Source organism: Arvicanthis niloticus, chromosome 6 (genome assembly GCF_011762505.2).
Source record: "Arvicanthis niloticus isolate mArvNil1 chromosome 6, mArvNil1.pat.X, whole genome shotgun sequence".
NCBI lineage: Eukaryota > Metazoa > Chordata > Mammalia > Rodentia > Muridae > Arvicanthis > Arvicanthis niloticus.
This window is the reverse complement of record NC_047663.1, coordinates 34,760,489-34,787,247: the sequence shown is the minus strand read 5'-3', so window position 1 is coordinate 34,787,247 and position 26,759 is coordinate 34,760,489. Positions and strand designations below refer to the sequence as shown.

Sequence of the window (26,759 nt, the reverse complement as noted above, 5' to 3'; positions counted from 1 at the left end):
GGGAACAAGCGTGGAACAGTGCTTAAGCCAACTCTCCACGTCATGTCAGGACATTCATTGTGCTGTCCTAAGGGGGCAGCAGTCATCCTGGATGCAGACAATGCTGACCGTCACCAGATTTATAACTTTAACTTTATTTTCCACAAAGATGCTTTTATTTACCGATCCAAATTAGGGAACGCCCTGGGCAAGGCTGGCTTCCCCCACCCACTCCCCCATTGCGGTCTTGCCAATGCTGCTGATGACACCTTCAAGCTTCGATCCTTGTCTCAACCGGAAAGCTCCGGCTGGAGTTTTTTTCTCTTTTCTCTTTTCTCTTTAAGTCAAAATGTTGGACTGGGGATTCGGCTCAGTTGGTGGAGCGCTTGTCCAGCAAGCCCAGAGCCCTGGTCTTCATTCCCATTGCCACCTGAGACCAGGCATGCGGGCCACACTGTAATCTCAGCCTTAGAGGAGAGAAGAGAGGATTGAAGGTTCAAAGCTATCCTAATATAGATCAAGTTCTGGGCCAGCCTGGGCTACAAAAGATGCTGTCTCAAAACACAACAACAAAAAGCAAAGGCCATGGGTTGGGTGGGGCTATAGTTCAGTTGGTAGAATGTTTTCAAACATGAACAGAGTCCTGAGTTCAATCACCAGTACCACATAAACCAGGAGTGGCTCAACCATGCCCATATCCCAATACTCAGGTGGCAGAGGCAGGAAGATCAGAAGTTAAATGTTACCCCCAGCTTCGTAACAAGTTCAAAGCCAACATGTTATATAATACTTTTTCCCACCCAGGACAGGGTTTCCTGGCTGTCCTGGAACTCACTCTGTAGACCAGGCTAGCCTCAAGTTCTGGCTGGCCTCTGTCTCTTTAGTGCTGGGATTAACCACCCAGCACACGATACTCTTAAAAAAAAAAAAAAAAAGACTGGTGATAGCTCAGACCATAATGGCATTTGCCACCAAGCCTAATGACCAGAGTTCCATGCCAGGAACATACATGTTGGAAGGAGAGAGCTGACTCCTCCAAATTATCCTCTGACCTTCATGTGACCTCCAAACACATGCCCACACATGTAACAAACAAACAAACAAACAAACAAATGTAACCTTTTTAAACTAGAAGGAAATAAATAATTCTATGGAGAAGTGATATTTAAAATAAAACCTAGTAGTTGAGTTGAACAGGAAAAAAAAAGCCAATTGAGCAAAGAAAACAAAAGCACAGAGGCGGGGAGCGGGCACAGTTCTGCAGACTCCATCAAGATCTTTATGATTGGTGCATAGTTACTGGCCAGGAACACAGGGTAGCTGAGGTGAGCCTGCGGGAGCCTGCGGGAGCAGTCTCAGGTAGGACCCTGCAGGCTCGCCAAGCACGGCAGTCCCAGCTACGAGCTGAGGACACCGATGTGCTTAAGCAGATAGAAAAGCAACACTCTGGAATATGGAAAATTGTCTGCTACTTTGTAGCTTGGACCAGGCTGGTGGGAATGGAGGCAGAACATTTTGTTTTCATTTAGAAATGAAATTAAAAGGTTTCTAAACAAAATAATTAAAATGCTCCATTTTGCTTCTCTATGAGGGGATAGAGACTTTCTGAAATGGCTCCCTAAAGACACGCTGCTCTAAACATGGAAACCTAAGAACGTGAATGGGACATCACTCGATGATCGCGTGCTTATTACGCTGTGCTAGTTTCTCTTCCAGTGCTAGAAATTGAACTCAAGTCCCACACATGGAGGATAAAACTCTTATCGCTGAGTGAAGTCTGCAACTCTAGCCTTTAAAGAAATGTGTATTAAGTCTAAACCTGTGCAGTTTGCTAGGACAACCACTGACTACCCTGTGGCTGTTAAGTATCTGAGTAAAGACAGAACTGTGTTGTCATTATAAAATATACACAGAACTTTAAAAACATAAAATGAGAATTTTATATAATATTTAGTAGATTATCGATAAGATTGAGATAAGATTGAAATGTAAATATTTTGGGTACTTCTGGCTAAATAAGTCATTAAGACTAAACTAACCTTTTTTTTTTTCTTTTCAATTTTTTTTTCTCTTTTATTCAAGATACGATTTCCCTACATAATCCTGGCTGGACTCATTGTATGATCCAGACTGGCCTCAGCCTCACAGCAATCCATTGGCCTTAGGCTGCTGACAGCTGGGATCACAACTACCACACTAGCTCTTTTCACTTTCTGCTGTGTGATTAATGCAAAATTTGAAACAATACTTGTGGCTCACATTACATTCCTATTGGATAGGGGGATGAGAGGTATTTAGCTGAATGGTGAAGCATCTGCCTAGCAAATGCACAGCCTTGGTTCAGTCATCAGCTGCAAGAAAATAAAACAAAACAATCAGCAAAACCAAGTAGCCTACTCGATAGAGCTGGTCTGACATTCTAGGCACTCATTCCTCTTCTAGAATGTCCTAAACCAAGATTAGAATCAGCCAAAAGTATTTGTCTCTTCTACAAATTATCAATGGCGATAACGGTATATAGCTATAAAAATAAAAATATAAGGTGTTGTAGCAAATGAAGTAGCAACAAAAGGGGATAGAGAGATGGCTCAATGGCCCAGCACCCATACGACAGCGCACATCTGTAACACCAGTCAGTGCCTTCTTTGGCCTTCCCAGGTGCTAAGCACACAAAATGCACAGATAGTCACAGGCAACACACACACACACACACACACACACACACACACACACGATTAAATTTATTTACTTTTTAATTTATTTATAGAAGGGAGGGTTTATTTGGGGCTTATGGTTCCAAGGTTTATGATAAGAGTCCCTCACCACCAGAGAGGGGTAAACAACATTTTAAATAACAAAAATATAAGGAAATCAGATTTCTCACAGTGCTATTGGACAAAGCAATTTGGTGATATTAATACAAAATATCAATCTGACCTGAATATATAGCTCAGAAAGTTATGAACATATGCATATGGAGACATAACCAAAGTGTGGGGAATTTATAGGGCAGAGGTTACCAGTTATTTTTCCACAATGTGGAGTTATTTCTTGAAAGTAACTGCCATGACAGAGACTTCATTTCCCATACTCCTTTGTTGGGAAATGCAGGCCATGGTGTCACATGACTAGTCTAGCCAATGGAACATGAAGAAAAGAGATATCTCTATGCTGCTTCTAAAGCCTGACCTCTAAAACCCTCAGACACCCATCTCTTTCTAATGGTTGATGCCTAAAGCAACTTTGCAAACCACCGCAGAGCTTCTATCCGCCTGGGCCTCTCACTGAAGCCACGAGACAGATCCTTCTATGCTACTGAAGGGACTCTAAGCAAGCAAGAAATTAACGTGATACAATTTAGAGGTTTCAGGATGTTTCCATTAAGACTAGTTTTAACTTCCTAATATATGAATACTATCTCCAAAATGGAAACGATCCACATGTCCATCAAAATGAGATTGAATAAATCACAGCCAAGAAAACAACAGAACATGTAGTAGCTAAAAATGGGAAAATAAAAGAACTACATCTACTGGGTACATCTGTTTTTCAAAGGTCTTTTAAAAGCTAGTTCAAAAAAAAAAAAAAAAAAAGAACAAAACCAAAAACCTCACTATATATTGACCAAATGATGTGCAGAAATATATTACAGGCTTTGGGTGCTGGGATTACAAGCATGAGCCACCATGCTTGGTTCCATATAATGTTTCATTTCCTTAAAATAATTGAAATTGTAGTAATATGTTGAAACTTAATAATGTATATATTGGCATTTTGTTTCATTATTCTGTTACTTTTTTCATTAAATTACTTCATAATACTAGCACTCATTTTCTTAGACTGTCATGCATGGATGATCAGAGGATGTATTCTGAGAAATGGACCCATTGATGGTTTGCTTCATCTCTTTAGGAACATCACATAGTGTACTTACTCTGAAACACTATAATGTCACTAGGTAATATAATCTTATGGTACCAACATTGTATGTGCAGTCTGCTGGTATAACAAACATTGTTATGATTTATATGACAAAAAATACCTGCTTCGAGTGTAAAATACTAAAATTATGCTAAAAGACATTCATTTTAGAACTAGGTAACTAGGTATCAAAAAACTTAAATAAATATATTTTTGTTGTTGTTGTTTTGTGTTTTTGGTTTGTGGGGTTTTTTGTTTTTGTTTTTGTTTTTCTTATTGAGATAGGGTCTCTCTATGTAGCCCTGGTTGTCCAGAAACTTCCAAGCTGGCCTGGAACTCACAGAGATCCACATCTCTGTCTCCCAAATACTGGAATTAGAGGTGTGTGTCACCATACCCAGCTATAAATATCTTTTAATATAGCAATCTCAAATCCAGAAATAAATCTTAAGAAAATGAGACTCAGCTGGGCAGTGGTGGCCCAGACCTTTAATCCCAGCACTTGGGAGGCAGAGGCAGGCGGATTTCTGAGTTCAAGGCCAGCCTGGTCTACAGAGTGAGTTCCAGGACAGCCAGGGCTACACAGAGAAACCCTGTCTCAAAAAACAAACAAACAAACAAACAAAACAAAAAACAAAACAAAAACAAAAGAAAGAAAAAGAAAATGAGACTTATCCAAAAGATGATCGCCACAGTATCCTCAAAGTAACCTAAAGTTGGGGACACCTAACACATTCATAGAACTCAAATTACTGAACACTCACTAAAAGTCATATAGAACATAACAAGAGGTGAGGGGAGACGTGTGAAATGTGTGTGTGTGTATGTGCGTATATGTGTGTGTGTGTGTGTGTGTGTGTGTGTGTGTGTGTGTGGAGAGAGAGAGAGAGAGAGAGAGAGAGAGAGAGAGAGAAAGAAAGAAAGAGAGAGAGAATACCATATATTGCCTGCATCTTTGAAGGGACTTTGGACTTTAAACACATTTAGAACTGTAAGATGCTGAGATACATGACATTGGACTGAGTATGTTTTGCATTCCTGGATAGATGTCCAGGAGCCTATGGGAGAAGGGACAGAAAACTATAGCTTGGATGTAAAATGTACACCACAAGCTCGTACATTTGAACACTTGATTCCCAACTGTTTGGGAGGGTTGTGGAACCTTTTAGAATGAGGCCTAGCTGGTAGACATGGGCACATAGGGGCAGGGCTCAGACAGTTCTAGGTAATCCCAGTTCTGGCTTAACATTTCCATTTCCTGATCTGTCCAGATAGAACATGTCACACTTAAAGCTCCTGCCACCATAGAGGGCATCCTATCCACCATGCCTCTCTGTATCCTTTTTCCCTAGGTTGCTTCTGTTAAATATTTTGTCTCAGATTTAGATACAGGGTATGATGGTTAGTCAGGGTCTGTCTGTGAGGGAGTTTCAAGACTGGTTTAAATGAGATTGGAAGATGCACTATGGCTGGCCCTATCTCATAGGCCAGAGTTCCAGGATAAATGTGAGAAAGCAATCGAGGCACTGACACTCATTTTCATCTGCTTCCTGCCAGTGTTCTCCTGCCCTGTGGCTGCAGGCTACATCCTCAAGCTGTGAGCCAAAATAAAAACCATCCCTTCCTTTCTTCTGCTTTTGTGAGATATTTTGTCAGTGATGAGAGAACAACCAGTGCACAGGATCTTGGTATTATAGCCCAGGTTAGCTAAACCCACCATCCTCCTGCCTCAGTCCCCTAAGTGCTGGGGGTTACAGGCTTGTGCCACCATGCTTGGCTTTGTTTTGTTTGCAGTGCTGGGATCAAACTGCTCATCTTTCCCAGGCTACACAAGTTCTCTGCCACTGAGCCACATCCCTGCCCCACTACCCCAACCTCTCTCTCTCTTTTTAATTCCCCTGCTTTGAAACATGGTTTCACTATGTAGCCCTGGCTGGCCTCAGACTCAGAGGCAGAGGCAGGTAGAGTTTGAGGCCAACCTGGTCTACAGAGTTCCAGGACAGCCAAGGCAACAAAACTTGTGCTTCTATTACAAAGTTCAATCTTAAACTTAAAAAAAAATAAAGCCAACTTATTTATGGGTATGTACGGGCATGAGTGTTTGTATGTGTGTGGTGGGCTCGGGGGATGTGGTGGGCGGTGAGCACACAGAAGCAGAAGAAGGAACTGGATCCCTCAGAGCTGAAGTGTGGAGATTACACCTGTCTTGTTAGGGAGTGCTAGGACTTGAACTATGGTCCTCATGCTTGAATAGCAAGCCCTCAACCTCTGAGCTACCTCTCTAACCCCAGTTATTGCAGAAAAAAATGTTAAGTCATTTGTCTATTTCATGAGAACTAAAAAATTTTAAACTAGGAAATATAATCCCTAATTCTATTTAATCAGGCACAGGTGAACTGCACAGTTTACAATGTCCTAAAAGTTAGAGAATGCACACCACTATTAATCTCTTAGCTCACAGGTTTACTGAGAAATCAGCTGCGTTCAGAGCAAATTACCAATTTCCATAATTACAGCAAATATCAATAGCACTTGTTTTTTGGCACTACTGGGATTGAACCCGAGGTCTTCCCTATGCTCAGCAAGTGATTTACCACTCAGCTTCATCCTCATCTTCAGCTCTTGCATTTTGGAAGTGCATGCTATGTGTACTTAAACTTGCTTTAGCACAGGCTGGCCTCAAATAGGCCATCCTCCAGCCTCTATCTTCAGAATGCTGGGAATTACAGTCATGCACTACCATGACTGGCTTAATCCCATATTTTGTATATAATAGATATTTACCATTTTTTCCCCTTGCTCTTGTGAACTTAGTGACACCTTACTGTAAAGACCACCAGTTGAATGGTGGAGATATAAACATGAGAAATGAAACAAGAGCTTACAGAGTGTGCACTGGGTAGTCTGGAAGGGGACATAGAAGGGACATCATAGATGTGGGGATGATGAGGACGGGGTTCCTAAAGAAACCTAACAATACATAAGGGATTGGGCTGCACCATGGATGGAGTTTAGAATTCTCAACTATTGGAAAAGTGAAGATACATAAGAAAGATACACACACTGACGTAGTCTGCTGTAGTTGGTGCAGTTGCTAGACGTGGATGAAGAGAGAGATACAAAGCCTCACTACCCACAACTCGGCTCGGCCTAAAGAAAGGTCCAGTTTTGTTCTCAGGTCCAAGGAGGAAAACTTTAAGTCTCCAGAATTTCTGATTACAACAGAGATATTCCTAAGTGCAGATACCAGTGAGAATTCTGAAAACTGGGATTAGGGTGGGGCTCTCAGACTGCCATACTCTGAGCACAGCACCAGGTATTTGTTATGGGAGGGCAATGTACCCCTGGGCACGGGAGACTCTTGACATCTGCTGCTTTCACAGAGTACACCTCTCCCTTGGGCTGATTTTAATCTATAGCTTGTCCTTGCAATAAGCTATAGTCATAGTGGTCAATGAGCTCTACTTGTCTTTCTAGAGAATTGCTGGATTTGAAGGCAGTTTTGAGGAACCCCAAGAGGAACCCCAAACAACTTGCAGCGCTGGTCTTAGAAATGAGGGTGGTCTTAGATGATCTCTTTCTTCTAAACTTTGTTGGTATTCTGTCTTTACAGTTGGGATCAGAAGTCTTGTATTAACACACAGTAAAAGAAGAGAACTGACTCCCAGAAGCATACACATACATGAATACACACACACACACACACACATATATATATGGTAATATATAATATATATTACTACTAAAAATTTTAAATGCTTTAGTATAACACTTAGAAAATCTATATAATCTGAAGCTAGAGAGATGGCTCAGTGGTTAAGAACACTGACTGCTCTTCCAGAGGACTCAGGTTCAGTTCCCAGCACCCACATGATGGCTCACAACCATCTGTTAACTATGCATGTGGTGCATCGACACTGACATATATGTTAGCTAAACACACATACACATAGAATAAATAAAACTTAAAAAGAAAGAAAAAATTTATATAACTTATTCCTATAGTAGTAACTCTGGCCACAAAAAAAAATGAAGGTAAATAAAATGGACAAGAGATGATAAGGACAGTGGGAATAATATAAATGAGATATTTACAAGGCTAAATAAACAAATCAAATGTGAGGGGTCAAAAAAGATATGATGGATTCCTTATGACGAGTATCAGGTGTCAGGCTGGGAGCTGGGGCTGGAGCCGGAGCTGAGGGGTGGAGAGCTGACCTAGCACACAATCCCCACAATACAGCAAACAGGCTACTACCTGAGTACCAGGATTTGTTTTGTTTTAGGAGTAGAAGAGGATGCTGGACGGTTAGGTCTGAGGAGCCTTTAGACACCAGGTGGAAGCTGTTCCATTAGCAGTCAGAGCACAGATGATGACAGAGCTGGGAGCCATTACAACAGCCACAACAGCCAATCATGTGAATGAGCGGTATTGAGGACAGACAAGCAGTCTTGAGAAGGTCAAGAACAGCGTATCAACATAAGGAGATGGGAAGGATATTAGAAAACTCACAGCCAAGTTCCAGCCTCAAAGGCTAAGAGAAGAGAAAAGCTTGGGAACTATGATTAACGCTAAGCTGTATTTATATCACCCTTTTTGTTTGGGTAAATCTTCTCTACTTTTTAGTGAACCTTTATTACTCTTTATAAGGAAGCTTCATTTTTGAGATGAGTGATATAATTTTCATCTGTTTACTTATCTGTGTAAATATATAAAAATGAAATGAAGCTGAAGGATTTTCTGACCTTTCCCAAAGTCATTCATGATTCAACAGAACTGAATTATTAGTGTCTGTAACCAGCGATTTTGTTTTCCAAACCATTTTAAAAGTGCCATCTTCAGTGCTACAGTGAGCCATCTGTAACTACTTAACTTCGCCAGCCTGCTGCGATAGCGCTCTACCCCTTGGGAAGCCCATCCCGGCCGAAATGAATAACCGAGAAAACAACTACTTTGAAAATGTGACAACACAGCTTTAAAATAAGACTTCAGTGTATTTGTACCTCACAGATTAAAACAAATTGATCTTTAGTATTGCATGGAGCTGGGGGATACACAGTACTGACTGACTTTTTTTTTTAAGATTTATTTATTTTGGGGCTGGAGAGATGGCTCAGTGGTTAAGAGCACTGACTGCTCTTCCTAAAGGTCCTGAGTTCAATTCCCAGCAACCACATGGTGGCTCACAACCGTCTGTAATGGGATCTGATACCCTTTTCTGGTGTGTGTCTGAAGAACCCTACAGTGGACTCACATGCATAAAATAAATAAATCTTTTTTAAAAAGTTATAATTTTTATGTGAAATTTTTATGTGAAAATTAGAGAATCAGGTGATGTGGCTCAATTCAATGGTAGAATGGATACCTACCAGGAAAAACAGGAGCCAGGCATGGAATCCTAGTACTTGGGAGTTGGAGGCAGAAGAACCTTTTCATAGGTGGGATGGGAGTTGTTGACATTTTGAAATTATTGTTCTTTTAAAATGTTACATGTTGTTTTTGCATAGGAGCAGCATACTGATGTACAGGTTTTATATTTTGAAGCAGTAAAGTAAAAATCTTACCCTAATTATTACTCTAACTTTTTAGCCAGGAATGGTAGCTCACCCCCATTAAGTCCAGCACTTAGGAGACAGAGGCAGAAGAATCTCTGTAGGTTCCAAGCCAGCCTGGTCTACATAGGGAGCTACAGGGCAGCCAAGGCTATACTGAAACCTTGTCACAAACACCTAAATCTCAGCCTGGTGGTAGTGGCTCGTGTCTTTAATCCTAGCACTCAGGAGTCAAAGGTGGGTTTCTGTGAGTTTGAGGACAGCCTGGTCTACAGAGTGAGTTCCAGGACAGCCAGGACTACACAGAGAAACCTTGTTGAGAGAAAACAAAACAAAAAATTCCAAATAAACAACAAAACCAAACCTCCCCTCAAAAGGATTTCTTTAATTTTATTTTTTGGGTGTGAGCTGTATGAATGTACACCACATCTATGCTTGGGCCCACTGAGGATAGGAAAGGTCACAGGATTCTTTGGAGTGTAGTTACAAGCAGTTGTGGGCCACTGCAAATGGGTGTTGTGAACCAAACCGTCATCTGTATGTAATAGCAGCAAGTGTCCTTCTCCAGCTTCTAAGATACTTTCAAGTTGCCTAAACCTTCACTCTTTTCTTAGCTACATAACTGGGGTTTTTTTGTTTGTTTGTTTGTTTGTTTGTTTGTTGTTACTGCTGTTTGAGGGTTTTTTGGAGGTGGGGAGGACAGGGTTTCTCTGTAGTCCTGGCTATCCTAGGAATCTCTCTGTAAACCAGGCTGGTCTCAGAACTCAAAGAGCTCAGCCTGCCTCTACCTCCCTAGTGCTGGGATTAAAGGTGTGCACCATCATTACCGGGCAATCTAGGTGACTGTCAAGATTAGGAATAATAGATGTCTGTCATTCTTATTCTAAAATTTGAGAGAATCAAATTATGGAGGAAAATGTGTTATTATGCTACACTCCTGAGCAAAATTTCAGTCGGGCATGGTGGCAAGCCTGGGAACATAGCCCAAGTGGTAGAGCACTTGGTGAACACACATAAGGCCCTAGGTTTATTTCCCAAAACAGGTGAAGAGAAAAAACTGAGAGAAGTTAAGATAACGTATCTTTTTTAAGTCTTCATTATAAATTTGTAGTCAGCATTACTTCTAGGGACTGGAGAGAAGACTTGGTGGCTAAGAGCACTTAATGCTCTTACAGAGGACTGGAGTGGGGTTCCTAGGACCCACATGTCAGCAATTAACATCAGCCTGTTAATGCAGCTCCAGAGGATTCTACACCCCTGGCTTCCGATGGTACCTACACTCACATACACACACCTACAAAGAGGCACATAATTTTCTCAGACGTTTGAGGTCAACATTCCCTCTGTAACAGATGTTTTGAGAGCAGAGATCATGTTGGGATCATTTTTACATGACTTGTTTTTGTTCTTTGTTTTTTCAAATCTGGATAGAGGCTTAGTAGCCTCTCCTGTAAAATGAAATGCTTGAACAGACAAATGGCCGAATACTAGAGTCGGCTGGTCCTGGTTCTTATGACTAAGTCTTAAGCTTTTTTAAGAATAAAATAAAAACTAAAAATGTTCTTATGCATTTACGCATTTTAAGACCTTTAACCCACTGAGGACCTTGCAGATACTTTACATAAACAAGCCAGCCATTTTATCTAGACTAGGCTCAGAACAAAATACAGTACAAAGTCTGATTTTATGTGAAGTCAGAGTATAAGTGTCCATTTTAAGAAGAAATAATATTTTCTAACTTTAATTTTGCTAGTTTTATCTTAATACAAACTTCTGTGCTCCACCGACGATCACCTTCTCTTTGTAATCATTTTTCTAATTGGTATGTACAGTAAGATTAATCTTGTTTCCTTATCACATTAAAAAAAAAAAACACCCACATCTTACCATTTCATTCTGCACATCTGAGTTTTAAAAGCCTTGAAATATTCAGGACTGTACTACATTAATGACAGTAGGGGAGCATTCTCTAATCCTTAAACTGTCCCTAGAATTCTGGATGTGTATATGTATAAGTAAAAACTATCCAGATAATACCAGTCTAAGATAAATTCCTTCACTTTGGTAAATATTTCCACTATATTTAAATGTCTGAATCGTGTATTTTAAAATTAAAAAAAAAAAAAGGCATTCTGTAGGTCCTTTTCCTTGCTAGTTTACAAAAGAAGAAACACTCTAAACCGTTGATGCTGTTTATCCCCAGGTGGTGGTATTACACGCCATTTTATTTTTGCATTTCCCCAAAACACACTATTCCCCTGGTAAGTGAACAGTATTTTAAAATTAATTACTAGATGGTTTACAAATGTAGCATCCACACAGGCCAATTCTACAGATCTGCTCAGTGGCTTTCCCTTGACAAGCTGCTGCTTTTAACGGGAGAACAGTTTGACTAGTTATCTACGAGGTCAGATGAAGACAAAATAGCTTTCTTCTCTAGGCCCCTCCAGGCTTTGGAAAAATCCAGGAAGTGGGTTTGAACTTAGCTGCAGTGAATCTTGCCGTAGTAAACTTTTTGGGTGGTCAGAGTAACACCTTTCATTACAACTATTAGCTGAATGGCAAAAGACTCTCGGGTTTACGGTGTTTGCAGAGGCATTATTTCAGAACAATTCCATTTGGAAAGAAACACAATTGTAAACTGTTTCTATTTCAAGCCCATAAAAAGCAGAACTCGGATGAAAGGCAAAGCCTTGACCTTTCTATTTTAGACTTGCATCTGGGTAGCTAAGCCATCTGCTTTCTCCCACCTCCCACCCCATCTACTTAATGGACTGAAAATACTGCACTTAATTGCAATTTTATCCAACCAGGCTGACTTTTCTGAATTACGACCCTGTCTTTTCACCTAAAGGCTTGCTCGGTAGGGTCTTACTTAACCTTCCTTCCCAGTTCCTCCCTACTGCTCTCAATTATGAGCTGCCAAATGTCTGTAAAGTATATTAGGCTCTCACATAGGAAAGCCATCTATGGAGCTTTTTCATTTCAACAGTGAGCGCCTAACAGAAAATCCAGGGGTCTAGGCTCCTCTGGACACCGACGGTATTAGCTTTGTGCGGTTACGCAGAAAGGCACCTCTTACAGTCCATAAAGGAGTCGCGCGTCCTCGCCGCCCAACAAGGAACGCAGCCCAGGAAAGGACAGACAGACGAAGGTGGGAGGAAACCCCAGGAAGAAAGGCGCTTGGGAAGAATGGGGAGCCCAAGACGGGAGGGAAGACCTTGGCAGGAAGGCTCCGGAGAAGGGTGTGTAAAGTGGCGGAGAAGCTGGCCGAGAGGGCCGGTGAAGAGGGGCCCGGGGCAGGCGCGGCGACCCCGCCCGGGTGCACCGCAGGGACACGGGTGGCGGGGACCGGGACCCAGGCCAGCACCCCGGGGATGGCGGCCCACCCGCGGCCGAGCCCCGCTACTTAACTATTTGTAGAGCTGCTGCAGGCACAGGTCCAGGCTCTCGCCCTCCACCTCCTCTCGGGTGATGCGCTCCGACAGCGGCCGCGGGAGCGGGGGCAGCGGCGGCAGCTGGGGCTGCGGCGGCGGCGGCACGGCCGAGTGCCCTGGGGCAGCCGCTTCCACCTCTTCCTCCTCCTCCTCGCCCTCGGCCGCCGCCTCCTCCTCCACTGCCTCCTCTTCGGGCTCGGGGTCTTGGTCCTGCTCCCCCTCCTCGGCCACCTCTACCGTCGCAGCGTCCTCCCCCGGTTCCTCCCCCGAAGCCTCGGCCGCCTCAGCCGCGACCAGCTCCGCTTCGGGCTCGGGCTCGGGCTCGGATTCGGGTTCGGGCTCTGGCTCGCCGCCGCCGCACGGTCCGCGGAACTCGCCCAGGAACAGCTCCAGGAAGCGCCGGTAAGTTTTCTCCTCAGGGATGCAGCCCGCCATCGTTGCTCATGCCCCGAGATCCACCGGGAAGGAGGTGGGAGGTGAGCCCAGGAGGAGGAGGGGGCTGCTTCGGAGCCTCGCCTCCCGCTACGGAGGGGGAACGGCCTCACCGGCACCGGCGATCAGCACTGGGTTGCCTGGAGAGAGCTCCCGCAGGCGTGCGCGCCACCGAGCTCCGACGTGCGCGGCCCGGGGGCGGGGGCGGAGCGCGCCACCCCTCTCCGGTCTGGAGGGAAAGTTGGTGGCGGGCGCGCGCACAGGGTCCAGCGGCGGCCCACCCGCAATCCCTACCGAAAGCTCAGCCCACGCTGCCTAGAGACTGTCGCCATGGCAACCGGTTCTAATTAAGAATTCCAGGGTCCCTCCCGTCGAGTCGGTGGAGTAGTAAGGACACTGGACTCCTGCACTCCAACTTCGAATGGTCTTTGTTGGGTGAAGACCCTAGTTTCATGTACGACATCTCTGCTGGTTCCACCAGGAGTGTACTGACTTCAGTTTCCTTATCTGCTTGCCTTGCCTTCCTTAGTCTGTCTCTTGATACGATAGCACACAGTAAACACCTTTTACTGATGATATGCCTTGAAAAAGTAGGTGCACAGGCACCTAAAAGGGTAGTTTCCTTTGCCCAGGTTCTTTCATTTGATTCTATGTATCTTCCTTTCTCAAAAAGATGAACGTGAGAAATAAAATAGTAATTCGCTTGCTTTAAAGTCAAGACTTTCTAGCTGTGGCATGGGTGTTAGAGCCCAGATTTAAGTCTCCAAAGCCTTTAGAATCTTTCCCCTTAAATCTGCTCTCTGAAAATCTGTCTGTGCCTCGTATCCACACAATGTCATATATATATATATATATATATATATATATATATATATATATATATATATATGGTTTTGCAGTCCACACATGTTCATCTCTAATCCTCACCACAGTCCTTTAAGGCAAAGGATATTACCGTTATGATTCTGTTTTACAGATGAGGAAACAAGCCTTAAAAACAGTGACTTTGCTCAAGGTCAGAAGCAAGCAATGCAACAAGAATTCAGTCCATGGTTGAAATGGTAGATTTCACTTGAACGTTTTCCATCACCCTAAAACCCCTCCTTAGTCTCTATATAATGCATGTCATTATGTTATATTATCCTATCATATAATCTGTATTTTTTGTCTATATTTTGTTCTTCCCCACCACCTCTTGTGTCTCTTTTTACTCCCCCCAAGTTAGAACTGAAATGACTTTAAATTATTCTAATTTTCTTACCAAACTATACACTAACCTATTATTTTCAGGCTTCATGGTGATGATGTTGGTGGTGGGCGCTTGGAGGGAGGTGTGTTATACATCTGTATGGATGATAGCATCATTGCTGCATACTGCCACGGCCATGGCAGCATGTAATTCAGCACAAACATAGTGATTCTTTTCTCTGCTTTGAAATAACACGTACTCACAAATTATCCACTCCATCTCTCCATTTATTGTTTCTGGGTTTCAGCTGGATTTAGGATCTGAAATACCATTTCCAGTCAGTTATTAATGACAGAAGAGGGTGTGTTCTCACCAACTGTTTTCCTATAATTCTGTATTTTTAAATCCCTGACCTGATACTGTTATTTTAAGATTAAGTGGGTTGAACTTACTAATGGTATCATGTAAAGTAGAGTTCTATGTTCTCTCCTAGGTCAAGAATAATACATGATAGAAAGTGTATAGTAAATAGTGCACTTGGAATTTTCTCTATTTTTTTCTAAGATGAATGGAAAGTCCCAACTAATCTATAGAAAGAAACTGTTCCATGGGATGCCAAGAAAGCCCTCAAAGTCATTTGTTTTTTACTTACCTGTTTACTGCCATTTCAGAAAAAATAGAAAAGAGCTGGTGTCGTGGCACAACCCTTAATCCCAGTACACTGGAGGCAAAGGCAGTGGCACTCTGAGTCCTAGGTCAACCTGGACTATCAAGTCCCAGGTCATCCAGGTCATCTGGGGCTATGTACTGAGACCTTGTATAATAATAATGATAATACTAAAAGCAATACTAATAACAATAATTAACAAGAAGAAGGAGGAGGAGGAGGGAGGAGGAGGAGGGAAGAAGAAGAAGAAGAAGAAGAAGAAGAAGAAGAAGAAGAAGAAGAAGAAGAAGAAGAAGAAGAAGAAGAAGAAGAAGGAAGAAGGAAGAAGGAAGAAGGAAGAAGGAGAAGAAGGAGAAGAAGGAGAAGAAGAAGGAGAAGAAGAAAGGAGTGACAACTTTCTAGGCTGCAGCAACTTTAAACGTCAATTTTACATTCCAACAAACTCTTACTATCCTCAATTTTAACACGGTGGCATTTAATTCAGGAGTGCGTAGCTGTCAATGGTAACAATTCATGTCAAGCTACACCTTCTTACCTCATAATGTAGCCGCCTCCCTCATTTAGATGACATTTGTGACATTAATTTATGACTCAGCCTACACATCAAAGGAAAATGATATATGTTGGTAAAATAGTACTTCTAAGAATAAAAGAAAAAGCCCACACCTCTGCTGCTTGAAATGAGAGGCGTCTTTGCTTATATTAATGAAGACACTCCTTTACAAAGATCAATATGGATCCTATTGCATTCTTTTTAGCAAGGAAGCTTTGTCAGCAGCTGCAGCAGCAGTGGTAGGATCTCAAAGTGGCTGTGTAGGTGGGCTTGCTGATGTCAAGACTCAGTCCATTCTTACCATCACTGTGCTTCCCATTCTCCTCACACCTCCAAGTCCATTCTATTGCATTTTTATCTAATAGAAAATGTGAGGAGACCTGACACATTCTCAGACTCTCATAGTTGTTTTCTACATCCGATTGGTTTTTCTCGGACCACCTGAACATCCTTCCCTGCTCTTAACATAGTTCGTTCTTTATTCTCATCGTTGTATTTGTGTGCATCTTCTCTGGAAAATAAGACCATACATTGCTGCCATTGTATTTTAAAACAAATTTTGTTATTAGCACTTGATATGATTTTAGGATTTGCTGAAATATGTAATGAATTTTTTCATTAAAAACTCAAGCTATGAGAAAGCATAATGTATATGGAACGTAAAGTGATTTGTTCTGAGATTCTCTCTTACAAAAAGTGTTCTTCTAAGACCTTAGCTTGTTGAAGAAAATGCACAATGTCCTCTCATAAATTTTTATGGTAATGTTTGTAAGGGTAGAAAAATGCTGAATTTAGTAGTTTCTTATACAACCAGACATTTTCCTCTGATATTTACCCAAGAGAAACAAGTTGTCATACATACAAAAACATACATGAAAACCTGTACATAAATGTTCACAGTTTTATTTATAACAGCTTGGACCTGGAAGCAATATACATATCCATGAACAAGTAAGATGGATAACTGTAGTATATTCATACAGCAGAATACTATTTGTCAATAAAGATAGATGAACTAAGACCTGGCAGTTGGTAGGGCACACTTTTGATCCCAGCACTTGGAAGACAAGGCAGGTGAATCTATAAATTTGAGGTCAGCCTGACCTAAATAGAAAGTTCCAGGACAACCAAGAATACACAGAGAAACCTTGTCTTGAAAAAAAAAAAAAAAAAAAAACAAAGAGAGAAAGAAGACAAAACAAAGAACAACAACAACAAAACAAAACAAACAAAAAAAAAAACCATAAAAACAAAGAAAGAACTAGGCTACGTGTAGTGGTACAAGCCTGGAATCCCAGCACTCAGAATACAACAGGATCAAGAATTGAGCCAGATGTGGTTGTACACACCTTTAATCCCACTTCACTAGGAAGCAGAGGCGGGTGAATCTCAGTAAGTTTGAGGCAGTCTGGTCTACACAGCAACTTCTAGGCCACCAGGGATATATAGTAAGACCCTGTCTCGGGGGGAAAAAAAGAAAAGAAAGAAAAGAAAGGAAAAAGAAAGAGTTGAAGCCAAGCCTTGGTACATAGTAAGTTAAAGGCCAGCCTGGGCTACCATGAGATCCTCTTAGGTCAAAACAATCAAACAAACAAAACAAAAACCAGACACATTGGATAAACCTCAGAAACATGTTGAGAAGACTGGAGAGATGGCTCAGCATTTAAGAGTTTCTCATTGCTTCTCTTGTAGAGAACCTTAGTTTAGAGCACCACATGGATACTCAGTTCTAGGAGATCCAATGTTCTCTCAATGTTCTCTTCTGGCCTCTTTGGACACCAGGCATGTACTTGGGAGATATATATATATATATATATATATATATATATATATATATATATATATATATATACACACACATACATATATATACTGAGACACAAAAATTACACAAAAGAGGGTCTGGAGAAATGGCTCAGTTTTTGAGAGCACTTATTTTGCAGAAGACATGGGTTTGATTCCCAGTCCCCACACAGCAGCTCACAGCATCTATAACTCCAGTTCCTGGGAATTCAATGTATGAGACAGGCATATGGTGCACATACAATACATGCAGGCAAAACATGTTACACATAAAAATAGTTTCCGTTTCACAGAAGACAAGAATTCATATTATATGATTTTATCCATACAGGGTATATCCACTAGGATGATAACATCCTTAAAAAAACAAACAGGTGAGACTAAACCAGATGTGGCATGGTGGGTGGTACATGTTTATAATGCCAGCACTCAGGAGACTGAGACAGGAGGATTGCAAGTTTAAGGTCAATCTGGGCTACATTGCCAGAATGTCTCAAGAAAAACAAACAACAGCAAAAAAGGCTGAACCAACCAGATGTGAGAAAACAGGCTTTTCTTTGCATGAAACCGATGCTCAGTAGAAATTTGTGGAAAAGTAGCTCGAGTGAATATTGTGAGTTCATTAACACATTCTCTGTCACTATGTGTAGTGGTGCACAGCTTTAATCTCAGCACTCAGGAGGCAAAGGCAATGGATCCATGAGTTCAAAGCCAACCAGGTCTACAGAGTGTAGCCAGAGAAAGCTACATAGTCTCAAACAAAACAAAACCAAATAAAATGTTTTCATTTAACTGGGTGGTTGTATGAGTTATGAGTTATTAAATTATCAAAATATACATTAAAGATAATAAGGATGTACCTCATTGGTAGAGCACTTGCCTAGTGTGTAAAAGGTGCATTTAAAGTAAGTATATTGTACATAAATTATACCTTAATAAAGTTGATTTTTAAAGTGTTGACTTTGGTGTTGACCCTTGACCTCATTGCTATCCTCCCCAGCCTTCCCTCCCTTGTCCCACTCTGTATTCCCGGAGCTGACCCATTTAGGCTGCGTCCACCAGGCTCCACTGACAGCTGCCTTTCAGTTGTCATTGCCCAGTGAGAGGCACTGACAAGAAATTTTAAGTGAGGAGGACAAAAAAGCATCGCTTTTTTCAGTCCTGAGCCTGTTTTTTCTCCTTTGTATTTTGTTCCCCTTAAACGTCCGCGGGACTTCAGTCTGTGGACAGTGACCTGAGTCCCTGAACTCTAGAACCATCGTCTTCCATTTTCCCTTCAGCCTAGGGATGGTGGCAGCTTCCAGGTTCCTAATCTTGGAGAAATTAGAGAAATCTTCTTATAAAATTTTATCACTGTATAAATAATTTTCTGCATGCGTTTTAACTAAAATGATATAATAACAATATCTTAAACTATGCAAGGATTATATGGGACAGGATTTAAAGTGGATTAACCTGAAATTAAAGCAGTGTTAAGTCTTGAAGGTTGTACTGGAACAGAGTTTACCTAAAACAAAGTTAGCAGTAGATTATTTCCTAAAATTAGAAGAACATATTATCAGGTGCACTATGAAAGGCAAAGGGAGGTTTTAAAAGCAACTCTGAAATAGTAGCTGCGTATCAGTATTCCATAGAATAGGCATGAGTGAACTCTGATGTAAATACGGGCACCAGTGGGTGATGCTAACAAACCAGTGGTGGTTTATCAGTTATAAACACTGTATCATAGTAACACAGGATGTTAGAAACAGGGAGAAAGGAAGAAGGCAAACATGCTAACTTTACCCTAACTTTTAACAGAAAAGTTGGGATATCCCAACTTAAATATGCTCTAAAAAAAAAAAACCTTCAGTAATTTTAAATTTAATGTTTGATATATGAATAATTAAGGCATGTAATGTTTAAAATCTGTAACTTCTTAATTTATCTCCAATCGATGGTCTCTTAGTTATGGAAATCTAGGTTATATGTTCTATCTTTTCTAAAATATGTCTTCCTTATCTGTTTATAGGGAAAAATAGAGATACTGCTTTTAAAAACCTCAATTGTTTTATTCCTAATTTCTAAAGTCAATGAAGTTAATATTATATCTCAAGTAATAAAGCATATTTTATGTTTCAAAGTAATATATATATATATATTTTTTGTTTGTTTGTTTGTTTGTTTTTCGAGACAGGGTTTCTCTGTGTAGCCCTGGCTGTCCTGGAACTCACTCTGTAGACCAGGCTGGCCTCGAACTCAGAAATCCACCTGCCTCTGCCTCCCAAGTGCTGGGATTAAAGGCATGCGCCACCACCGCCCGGCTAGTTTTTATATTTTTAAGAAAACAGCATAACGGTAAGATATATATTTAGTTCCTGTCCAGTGGCCTACAAGTCAATGCTTATGCAAATGCTTAAGGCTAGGCCTAATGATGAATGTTGTGTTTTTACTATTTTTAAAACTGAATTTTGGGGCTGGAGAGGTGGCCTAGAGGATTAGAGCATTTGCTATTCCATGGGACCTGAGTTTAGTTCTCAGTACCAACTTCAGGCTGGGCACAACTTCCTGTAACTCCAACTCCAGGGTATCCAGTGTCCTCTGCTGATCCCTGAGGGCACCTACACATGTGGCATACACACATATAAACTTTTGAAACTTTTCTAAAAGGCTAAGCATGATGTATGCCTTTGATCCTAACACTCAGGAGGCACAGGCAATGAGTTCGAGGCCAGCCTGGTCTACATAGTGAGTTCCAGGACAGCCTGGTCTACATAGTGAGTTCCAGGACAGCCTGGTCTACATAGTGAGTTCCAGGACAGCCTGGTCTACATAGTGAGTTCCAGGACAGCCAGGGCTCTATAGAAAGACACTGTCTCTTAGACAGAATAGATAGATAGATAGACAGACAGACAGACAGACAGATAAGATCTTTGAAAAATAAATATGAGCTATGAAAGAGAATAAAAAGCTAATTATTTTTCTAATTCTGCTGTAACTGAGAGAAGTTCATTGAGTTGTATCATTTTAGGGGTCTGGTTAATTTTAGTGTGTGAAAGTTTTTTGTTGTTTGGTTGATTTTTTTTTTTTTTTTTTTTTTTTTTTTTTGACAGGGTTTCTCTTGTACCCTTGTATGTAGCCCTGGCTATCCTAAAATCCACTCTGTAGACCAGGCTGCCTGCCTCTGCCTCCTGACTACTGTGATTAAAGATGTGTGCCAACTACAAACTTTTTTTTTTCCCCAAGACATGATTTCTCTGTTTAGCCCTGGCTTCCCTGGAATCTACTAGTAGACCAGGCTGACCTCAAGCTCAAAAATCCCCCTGCATCTCCCTCCCAAGTATTGGGGGTTTATAAAGGCATAGGCCACCACCACCCATCTAAATTTTTTTTTCAAATTTGTAATGTTTTTAACATAATTGAGTTAAAAACGGAAGGATAATATATAAATAACTTTTAAAATATGAATGTGTAGGGCTGAAGAAGTGGCTCAGCAGTTAGAACACTTGCTGTCTCTTGTAGAAGACTTGAGCTTGACTCCAAACACCGTGACAAGAGGCTCACATCTGCCTGTAGTACCAACAAGGAAACTGGATGCCCTCTCTTGGCCTCCACAGGCTCTGTGCCCACACCCACACACCCACACCCACAAACACTGAAAGGGTGACACGTGCTCTTAAACACTGAGCCATCTCTCCAGCCCCAAGATACATAATTAAAAATCTTTAAAATTTTAAAATTAATTTAATTAAAACATTTTAGTAAAAAAAAAAAAATAGTGTCATCAAATCACCTTAGTAGAGTGCCACAGAGTATCTGACAACAGACTGGGTATAACAGAAATTATTTCAAATAGGGCTTCGATTAATAGCTGTGTTTTTAAAATCATCCCCATTTGCAGCCAAAAACATGCTTGCTATAATAATCTTTAATTCCTTTCCTCTTTCAGGCTATATAGTCATTTGCAGGAATGGGCCAAAGCTACAAATATTAAAATTCATTCAAAGTAGTAACAAGCCATATAAACTAAATTTTACAAGTTTTAAAGGCAAATAAGTTCTAGCCTTTCTTTTAAAGTTATACGTATGCTTATAGATAACAGAATTTTTTTTATCTAGCATTGTTCTGTCACCAACCAAAATATGAACTTAGGACATCCTTACAGATGAAGAGGGCAGGGTCCGATGGTAATCTGATGCTATAAATGTTGGCATGTGGCATGTTCTTTCCATAATGAATGATTCTTCTAAAGTGAATTGACTACTAAAATATCCACATCAATATTTTCTGACTAATTTTCAATATACAAGACCAGAAAGTGCTTCTTGGTAATAAAAATTTACTTTTATTATCATCTAATTTTAATTACCTTTAAATATTCACTTAGAATGAGTACATGGAAAAACTCTTAATGAGTGAACATGTCCTCCTAGTTAGGTCAGCTAGCAGTCACCCATCACTCTGCAGCATTCATTAAAACTAAAATAAAGCAAAGGAAAAGCCCAACACCAAAGCAGCAGTATTTTCAATAAAAATGGAACAGGCAACTAAATCTGAAAATTCCTAACAAAGATGTTTTCTACACTTAGATCTTGCTAATACTTCCTTTGTCGTTGATGGAATTGAGCCATGGTACCATTTGTGACTGGAAGAGAAGATGAAGTGACTCAGTTAACCTAGAGTGCCTCGGCATATGGCACTCATAGGTGGTAGACTAGCTGTGTCCGACAAGAGTAGAAGCAAGCCATGTGGCACAGACGTTATCAATTACCACACATGGTGACCATGCTGACACAATGCATCTTTTCCAGGAAGGAAATGACTTGGGCATATGAAGTCGTTTGCTGCCTTGTGAAAGAGTGATCTATAAATGACATATCTGGCACCAAGACAGCACATGCTGTCTTCAGCAATTAAGCTAAGGCTTACTCTTATTAACCCTTACTGCATACCTAACATGGTATTTATTTGCAAAAAGGTAGCCATCGAAGTACATATCCAAAGTAAACATATGTCTTTCAAACGTAAAAATTATTTTCAAATAATAGCATAGTAATACTTGTTTGTAATTCCAGCACTTTTAGGGGTGGAGGCAGGAAAATTCCAGGCTAACATGAGTTATACAAAGTCTCAAACCCTGTCTCAAACAAACAAACCCTGTCTCAAAACAAAACAACCAGATAGCTCAGTGGTTAAGAACACTAGCTGTTCTTCCAGAAGACATGAGTTCAATTCCCAGTATTTACACAGTGGCTCACAAGCTCAGTCCCAAAAGATCCAGTGGCATAAGACACACATGTGGTACATGGTGCAGAGACATAGATGCAAGCAAAACACCCATACACATAACTTTAAAAACCAATTATATTTCAAATGGCCTGTTTAATTACCACATAAAAATCTGAATTTTTATATCACTGGAAGTACATACCAGTAATTTCAAAACTCTTTTAAGAATACAACCTATGGGAAGAGTTCAAGATTATATCTAAGGAAATAAACTTGTAATTATTTCTTCTAGGCACTATCAAAAAATTTGCAATGCAAAGCAATGTGGTAAGCATTGTGCTTTTAGAAACTCTGCCACGAGTTGGGTATGGTGGCACACAATTTTAAATCCAGCACTGGGAAGACCTGGCAGTCCACCCAGAGAGACTCACAGGCAGCCGGCTAGGCCAGTTTTCTACTGCATCAAAGTAAACTTAAGTTTAGCACTGAGATCTGAGATCGGCCTCTTCCACAGCCTTGACCGAACTTCGCTACATGGTTCTCGTTTGCAGGTGTCAAAGACCACATGTTGAAGATAATGTATTCCCATTGTTTCATTTATATTGGAAACACTCATTACAGGAGGTAAGACAGGTCACATTAGCCCAGGCTGGCTTCAATGTCCTATATACTCAACGCTATCCTTTAACTCTGATTCTCTTGCCTTCAACTCCCAAATGCTGAAATTCCGTTGTTTGTTTTTATCCTGTGAGTGTTTGTCTGCATGTATGTGTGTGCACCACATATGTACCTGGTGTCTATGGAGTCCAGAAGAGGGAGTTGGGTCCCTAGAACTTAAGTTAGAGAAGGAGGTTAGCTGCCATGTGGGTACTAAGAACCCAGGTCTATTGAAAGAGCAGCAAATGCTCTTAACTGCTGAGCCCTTCCTTCCCGTCCGGAGTGCTGGGTTCTCAGTCGTGCTACCGTGCCACCGCCCAATATGTGAATAGGTGAATAATGAGAAATAAGAACTTGACCTTACGGCTAAGCTGGCAGTTGATGCCTAGCTGTGTACTGAGTTTAGCTAATGATGTCCATTGTAACATGCTACATGTAACATCTGTAACACAGCCTAGAGTAGATACACTTCTTACATGTGACTTAGGACTTTAAAAGCAAGTGTTCTAGCCAGACCTGGCCACACAAGCCTATAAGCTTAGCTACTCAGGAGGCCGAAATAAGAGGATCACCAGCTTAAGGCTAACTTAGGCAATGTAGTTAAGAAAATTGTTGGGTGCTGGGATTGGGGGTTGTTTGTTTATTTGTTTGTTTGCTTGAGATAGGGTTTCTCTGTGTAGCCATGGCCATCCTGGAACTCTCTATGTAGACCAGAGTGGTCTTCAACTCAGAGATCCGTCTGTCTCTGCCTGGCTTGGGAAGGCTGGTTTTGGGTTTTTTGTTTTTTTGTTTGTTTGTCTGTTTGAAGGCTGAATGTAACTCAGTGGTAGGGCACATGGTGTTAGGTTCAACGTACAGTAAAACAAGATAAAGATAAAGATGAGGAAGTGACTGTCCTAAATGAGGGAATGGAACATAGTTTTGTAATAGCCACCCTCGCGAGTGAACAGCGTCACTTCTTTTGATGGGACTGTACCAGTCAAGTCAGTAATTAGACCTCTTTTAGACTAAAGAGGACCTACTGCACCCGCTGTTAAAAAAGGGGCCAAGTAATTTATTTTAAAGTACTGTAATGTTTATCTTCATGAGTTTATGACAAAGTTTAGAAACTTGAACTTAGGAGCTCAGAAATGTGTTCTGAACTTAATTACCTAGGATATCATCGAGTGCTAACAGGAAACCAATACATAAAACCCACAATAAAAATGTGAATCACAGTGAGAACTATTCATTCCAAAGTGATAGGGCAAATGCCTTTAATCCCAGCATTTGGGAGGCAGAGGCAAGCAGAGCTCTGTGAGTTCAAGGTCAGCCTGGTCCACCGTGAGCTCCAGGCTACCAAGAGATACAGGATGAGATCCTGCCTCAAAAAGTGTGTGTATGAATATGTGTATATATATGAATAATATATACATATTATACTTATATATAATATATATATGAGTATACATATATGAGAGAACTAAGTGACTAGAGACTAAAAAAACCTTTTCTTTAAATCTAGTGCTTTTCATATTTAAATCCTGTAACAAAAGAAAAGAACTAGAAAGAAAGTCATGACATTTTTTTCTTGTTTTTCTTTGTTTTTGCTTTTTTTGAAGAGAGGAGCTTATTAAGCCATTCTATTTATTTTTGTCTTCATTTAATTTTTTTCTTTCTAAGAATTAGTATACTTCCTATAATTGAACCGATTAGTTTTGTAATTATATTTTTCTCTTGGAGCCTCAATTTTTGTGGCTTCTTGACATAAATTCTCTTTACATTACTGCTTGGTTTTTGTTATTTATTTTGCAACTTCTTATTTTTGAAAGTAGGTAGGATGTAATCTTGTGTTCTCTCTACACCCCTTTTGAGTACAACTTTTTATCTTCATAAAACAAATCATACAAATAAAACCGTATTTAAAGTAATAGTGAACTTAAAAACTGACATCTCACTACACATAATGGGAATCAAATGGACAGTTGAAATCTCAAAAACCCTCTGTTAAAGGTGAGCTGGGACCAAAAAGAGGCAAAGAAATAGACTGCGGTCAAAAATACATGGAATCTTGTCAACATATTTTATGCCAAAATCAGTTCTAAGGGAGCAAAATGTTCTGTAAATTTTAACAGTAACAGTAAATTTAGGCACTGATGTTAACTAAAAATACATATTATGAACAGTCAGCCTCTTTCCTGTAACTCAATATGTTTTTTGAAAGCAATAGAATATCAGCTTTGTCTCAAAACTAAAATTCAACATATTCCAGTAGTAATCCCAATATTGATTTTTTATTGTGTTTTACTTGTTTTTGACACAGGGTCTTGGTGTAGAGCTAAAGCTAGCCTGAAATTAGCAGCAATCCTCCTGTCTCAGCCTCCTAAGTGCTGGGATTACAGGTAGGCAGCAACCACACTTCTGTGATCTTGAAAGTAAATATGTCTCTCTTTCCAATATCTCCAGTACTGATTATTTCCAGTGACTGCCTCATAATGTCTCTGTAAAAATAAAAGCCATGATATTAAACAATGATTTATAAACAACCTCGTTTGTGAATAAGGCCGAGACATGGAAAATAAAGATGCCCGAATTGGCGTCTGGACGTCTCAGGCAGTGAGATGTGGTCCTATGATCATTCTACCACATTATGCTATAATTTCACCACCAACTGCAAAAAATTAAGAACATTACTGACAAAAATAAAACACAGTGGGTCTAGAGATGGCTCAGAGGTTAAGAGCAAGCACCTGTGACCCTGACACTCCTGTGGCAAATCTGGAGGTAGAGCTAAGAGAATCCCTGGAAGCTTGCAGACCAGCTGTCCTGGACCATACTGAAATGCTGTCTCAAACAAGATAGAAAGCAAGGACCAACCACGACGAGGTTGTCCTCTAACCACCCCACCTGGACTGTGATCACATACAACCACACTCACCCACATATACAAATGTGCAAACAAACACCTGGATCACACAGGAAAAATACTGGTAGTACTTTCTTTCTTCCTCTTCCTCTTATTTCTTTTACTTCTTTTCCTTTCTTCCTCCTCCCTCCTCCTCTTCCTCTTCTTTTCTTCCTCTTCTTCCTTTCCTCCTCCTCCTCTTTCCTTTTCTCTTTCCCTTTTTTCTTTTCTCTTTTCTCTCCTTCCTTCCTTTCTCTCTTTCTTTTCTTTTCTTTTCTTTCTTAAACAGGGTTTCTCTGTGTATCCCTAGCTATCCTAGAACTCATGCTGTAGACCAACCTGGCCTCAAATTCACAGAAATCCACCTGCCTTTGCTTCTTAAGTGCTGAGATTAAAGGCATGTGCCACCATCACCTGGATTATGATTTTCGTGTGTGTGTGTGTGTGTGTGTGTGTGTATGTGTGTGTGTGTGTTT

General features: G+C 40.7%; 1 protein-coding gene across 1 annotated transcript in view; it reads right to left on the bottom strand.

Annotated features, from left to right (window-relative positions):
- Positions 1-13,505, bottom strand: part of Ppm1e (protein phosphatase, Mg2+/Mn2+ dependent 1E) — a 132,202-nt gene extending 118,697 nt beyond the window's left edge. Inside the window, exon 1 of the mRNA XM_034505961.2 lies at positions 12,868-13,505. Coding sequence (XP_034361852.1) covers positions 12,868-13,325 — 458 coding nt within the window. The 5' untranslated portion in view covers positions 13,326-13,505. The remainder of the gene's footprint in view (positions 1-12,867) is intronic.
- Positions 13,506-26,759: the final 13,254 nt, after the last annotated feature.